This window comes from Caenorhabditis briggsae (genome assembly GCF_000004555.2).
Source record: "Caenorhabditis briggsae complete genome, chrIV, whole genome shotgun sequence".
NCBI classification, from domain to species: Eukaryota; Metazoa; Nematoda; class Chromadorea; order Rhabditida; family Rhabditidae; genus Caenorhabditis; species Caenorhabditis briggsae.
In genome coordinates, this window is record NC_013487.2 from 13868428 (window position 1) to 13874016 (window position 5589).

The 5589-nt window shown below is 31.7% G+C and overlaps 1 protein-coding gene across 1 annotated transcript in view; it reads left to right on the plus strand.

Annotated features, from left to right (window-relative positions):
• Positions 1-5173: 5173 nt before the first annotated feature.
• The window catches only part of CBG18504, a gene marked incomplete at both ends in the record, with an annotated part of 4247 nt that continues 3831 nt past the window's right edge, over positions 5174-5589 (plus strand). Inside the window, one exon of the mRNA XM_002634594.1 lies at positions 5174-5253. Coding sequence (XP_002634640.1) covers positions 5174-5253 — 80 coding nt within the window. The remainder of the gene's footprint in view (positions 5254-5589) is intronic.

The following is a 5589-nucleotide window of genomic DNA, read 5'->3' on the forward strand; positions in this document are numbered from 1 at the left end:
ATGATAAGAAATTTAAGAATTTAAACATCCAAATTTTTTCCTCGCTTGCTGAAAAATAATGCGTCTAGTTTGATTTTTTTTTCGGGGTTCTGAATTATGTGCCGACGAACCTTAATGTTTCTGTAAAAAATAATTAACCTTACTTCTTACATTCCCCATCCTGAATCTCTTTTCCGCTTATCTAACTCTGCTCGTCGCCCCATGACTTTAGTTTGCCTCAATCCCCATATCAATGATTTTTTTGCATCCACCATCCCATTTTGGAATGTCATAACTGTCAATGTACCCCAATTCCTCACCCAGTCCCAATTTGAAAATCTCCTTGATTTTTTTATTTCTCGCTACTAGCTATATATATATATATATATATATATATATATATATATATATATATTTCTATATATATATATATATATACGCGCCCCAAATAACTTTTTCGGCCAGAAGAAATTTAATAATTTCCAATTTGACGTGGATTTGACCTAATTAGTTTTAATCAACGGGTTGCAACGCGTTATTTTTTCGTCCAACGTTTAAAAGTTTGATCCTCAGCCACATAATTCAGCAGTGAACTTTTTCTAAAATCTCACGTTTACTGAGGCGCGATTTTTGACCCATTAGCTTGAACCCAAGTGGGGGCTGCCTTTTTCTCATGCACCTTTCTTCACCGCTCTAAAAATAAAAAAAAAACAACTAAATCTAAACCTGGAACTCGAAAGTCGAATAATGGAAGTTCCGGGACACTACCACTTGATCTACGCAGTTACAAGTGCCAGCTGCTATCAACAGATCGTGCTAACTAGCAAGATAGTTTCAAAAACGTTAAAGTGATTTTTGAAAAATCACTGATTCAGGTGAAATCTAACTTTTTATCCGGTTCCATTATTAATGATGTTTAAATGGTTTCCATTTATTAGTTTGTTAAAGTTCAAGATCTAAGATCACCTTATTTTTTGAGGGATTTATCAGTATAAGCTTTTCAAAGCTTAACCGTTTTAAAATTTCAAAGTTAATTCAATTCGCACTTTTGATTTAAATTTACAAATCAAAATCCTTTGAAACAGATATTCTTCAAGAGAAAAAACATACAGTACCAGACGAAAATACATCATATTTTGACTTTTTCAGGGAAAAATAGTGATTTTTGAAGTCCTACACAAGTTATCAAAAAATATTCAAGTGATTAAAAAATTTACTGTTTCAAATTATATCTAACTTTTATCCGGTTTCATTATTATTTACTCTTTGTTTTACAACAATATTAGAGTTTCACGAAACATTTTAAACTGCTGATCGGCGATTAGATCAATTTTTCCTCACCACAAAAATATTTAAACTATTTTTTAAAACAGAAAAAAAGGTTTTAAAATTTTGAAAACAAAGCCAACAATTTTGAACAACTTTTTTAGGACTCCAAAGTTGACCATATCGCACTGAAAGAAAAATAATATTGGAATTAGTAAATTGTTGAAGCACATACATTTTGAAACAGCAATTTTTCCAACTATAAATTGCAGTTGCATTGAATCTTAGAATATACAAAATTGTTTATAGACTTTGGTACACGCACTACTATAGAATCAAAATGTGATTTTTCTGAAGTAGGCACTTAGGGTCAGACCTGAAATGTTTTAATGAGAAATCTGAACATGTGAAGAGAGGAAGGTCAATAAGACATAAAAATGATATTTTCAGTAGCTTTTCGGTTGTTTTCACAATTTTCAGAAGTTTAGGGCTCGGCTATCAAGTTTCCGATCATTTCAAAAAGCTCTATCGTGCCGCTGCATGCCCCCATTTCAAAAATTGCGAATTTTAAAACTACTGTTTCAAAAAATAGTATCAAATATTTTTCAAAAGTTTCTGTTAATATGCAAGTAACAATGTGTTGTGCAAGTTTTTGCAAAATTTTAGGTGAATTTTTTTAGGGACAGCTGAATATTCAAAGTTCAATTTATAGAGAATACAGTAACTCTATGAACGGACAAAAATACGACGATTTTGAAGATTTTAAATTTGGAGAAAACTCTGCAGGTAAGATAATTTTTGCCCTTTTCAGCTTAAAGGATCACGTAAAAACGATGCAAGGAATCACCGAAAAAAACAAGAAAAAAAGTGATGATAAGTTTCTCTGATAGTGAGCTCAATTTACACAAGTCGAGAAGGTCTTACTTCCGGAAACTGCGTCTCGCCGTGAGCAGGTTAGTTTTCGAAAGTCTAGTGGACAAAGAAACATACGTGAAATTGCAGTCTCTCCACCAAATGTGTCATGACCCGATGATTGAAACGATTCAAAAATTTGGGATTTGTTGTGTAAAACAACTACTCTAATGAATTTATTTGGATTTGCAAAGATTGGAGTACGGAAATTATATTGAAATGGCTCAAGTGAGTTTATTATCGACATCACAAAGCCAAAAACTTCTTTTTTCAATTAAATCAACATTCATTTCATAAAGAATATCCATCTTATCTACAACCGGAAACTATGACAAGAGAATTTTCAAAATCGAAAATATGGACGAGCGGAAGAATTCGAATTGAGATTTTTTTTTTCATAAATTTTGTCACTTTTTCTTATTTCATAGGTCCCGTTATTCTCGCTGATCTCATCGTTTTCTTTTTTGCTGATCCCATTCATTCATTTGTATCACACCCCTCATTTTCGTTCCGATTTCCTATTTCTACATTTTAATCAATGTTTTTCTTTTTCTCATACTTGTTCTGTTTTCTTTTTTTATAAATTTTATTATAAATAAAGTGAATGGCGTTGAAAAGAAAACAAAATTTGAAAAGCGCATATAGCTATATATATATATATATATATAGCTATATATATATATATATATATATATATATATATATATATATATAAATGACTCAGCTGCCGCGGATGAATTGTTTTGTTTTTTTTGTTGTCCTAAATTTTTTTCGTCAGAAAAATGGGTTTTTCTCTCAACTTTTGCCTTTTTTCGCTCGGTTATTTTAAACTATATTTTCTGGAACATATTTTAATGCATTTCTCGTGGCAACTTCGGTATTAGATCTAGTCCAGATCTAATTCCGAATGAACTCATATCTAATTCAGAATCGTTTACCTGAGTGAATAACCCCATAAATATGCAAGTAAAACATGTTAATATGTAAGTATCAAAGATTGTGCAAAGAGTTTTTTTTAATACTCGCAAAATTCCGGGGTGGCTTGTTTTTATAGAAGCTGATTTTTTTTTGAAATTTTTTAAACCTAGCCCGTTGCAAATATGTTCCAACAATATTGAAGTAACTAAAAAATTTACTGTTTCAAATTAAATCTAACTTTATCCGGTTTAAAGTTCATAGTTCAAGATTATCTCCTTTTTTGGGGATTTATCAGTATAGACTTCTCACATCATGTTAACCGAAAAAGTTGGAAAATCTCTAACTCTGGACAAAATTTGAAACAGTTATTTTTAGAAAAATCGTGAACAATTTTGAATATTATAGAACTATTTTTCAATTAGTGCGAATTTCAAACTTGATTCGATTCATATTTTTGATTCTAATTCAGAAATCAAAAAAAAATCATTCTGAAATTTTAGTTAAAGTAGTGATTTTTGAAGTCCTACCAAAGTTAGCCAAAAAAATTTGAATCGACTAAAAAATGTACTGTTTCAAATGATATTTAACTTTATCCGGTTTCAGTATTTTTACTAACTTTTTAATTTTCAGTAAAATTAGAGCTTCATGAAATATTTAAATCTGTAGATGGCCATTTCGGATAATTTTTTCCACACCACTGCATTCTTAAAACAATTTTATGAAACAGGAAAAAAAGTTTATAAAACTTTGCTACATGAGACTTAGTTGGTTACAATCAATATATTTCAGTTGGATGATCGCAAAGTTATCAACAACAAAAACGAAACTCTACTTTTGTTTAATATGTATAATTTGGAATTTTCATACAAATCGAAAAGTTCGGAAATGATTTCCTTGGGCTCCAAAGTTGATCATATCCCGCCGAAAAGTCAAAATATTGAAATTCAGCAACTTTTAGAAGAAAAATTGTTGTTTCATGGAACTTTAGAGATTTCGAAAATCTTTTTCAGAATTTGATAGACATAATATCAAAGAGGGAAAACATTTATTTTCAGAAGTAGGCGCTTTGGGTTAGGCCTCAAATGTTCTAGTGAAAAAATCTGGCAATGTGAAGAGAGGAAGACTTAAATACATGTAAATCTACATGCATTTCTGCACATTTTGATGCAATAAAATATTTCACCGTACACCACCTTTAATAGCTACTGAAAATTTTGAGGTATGCGCCTTTGAAGAGACGCAGACACATTCTTTGATCGCTGATAAGAGGCTGCCCTCTTCAAAGGCGCATACTTCAAAAACTACAATAACTAGACAAAAAATGTCAATCACAAATTTGCGCAGCACAAAATTTCACACATTTATCTGTTTTTAAACTTTTGCTAGCTACTGTAGTTTTTGAAATATGTGCTTTTAAGCGTTTGCAGAACACCTAGGAATTAGCTTATTTAAAGGCGCAAACCCCAAAACTGATGTCAAGATGTTGTTAAGTACACTTTGAAAGTTTCAAACATTCTACAAGTTTTTCGATGACTTACATAGCTGGATATTCGCACTGCCTGACAATAATTCTCAACAAATCAGCAGTCATATTGATTGATGGTTTACTTAACGCCATTTTGATCTGAAAATGTTAGAACTAAAATTATGACTAGCGAAAAACGAGCTCCACAATTCTGAAAATGGCAAAAATCGATAGAAAAATGCGTTTTTGTAGGTTTTATTGATCGGTACTGTACATCAATTGAGAACTCAAAAGATTCCTATCTTGGGAACCTACAGTAGTCCCTTCTGGGAAAATGATGGGCATACGGTATGAATCTAGACAATGGGAGGAATGCGGATTATTGACTTTCTGGGATTATTGATTTTCTCATACGCGTCCTCCTCATTAGTTTTCCTTGTCTGCCTACGGTTTTCCCAGAAGGGACCACTGCAGATTCCCAAGATTAGAATCTTTTGATTTTCCAATCGATGTACAGTAACGGTCAATAAGATATACAAAAACGCGTTTTTCTATTGATTTTTGGCATTTTGAAAATTGTGGAGCTCCTATTTCGCTAGCCATCATATTCAATTCTAACATTTTCAGATCAAAATGGCGTTAAGTAAACCAATAATCAATATGACTGCTGATTTGTTGAGAATTATTGTCAGGCAGTGTGAATATCCCGCCATGTAAGTCATCGAAAAGTTTGAAAAACTTTCAAAAATTGAACAAAAATAGAGCTTCCTTTGTGTAGTTAACAACATATTGACATTAGTTTTTAAATATGCGCCTTTAAATAAGCTAACCCCTAGGCATTGGGGCATTTGCAAACGTTTCATAAAAATAAAGAAAAAATTCAAAAAAAAATTCCTTCATCGAGAAAAACGCATCGAAAAATACGCTGAAAGCCCTTAGGGACGAGGTTTTTTCTAGGCCGCCCGGTGAGTAAAAGCGCGCGAATTCAAACTTTAAAAATTTTTTCGCTCGTTTTCACTTTTTTTCGGTTTTTTCAAGAGTTTTCTAGG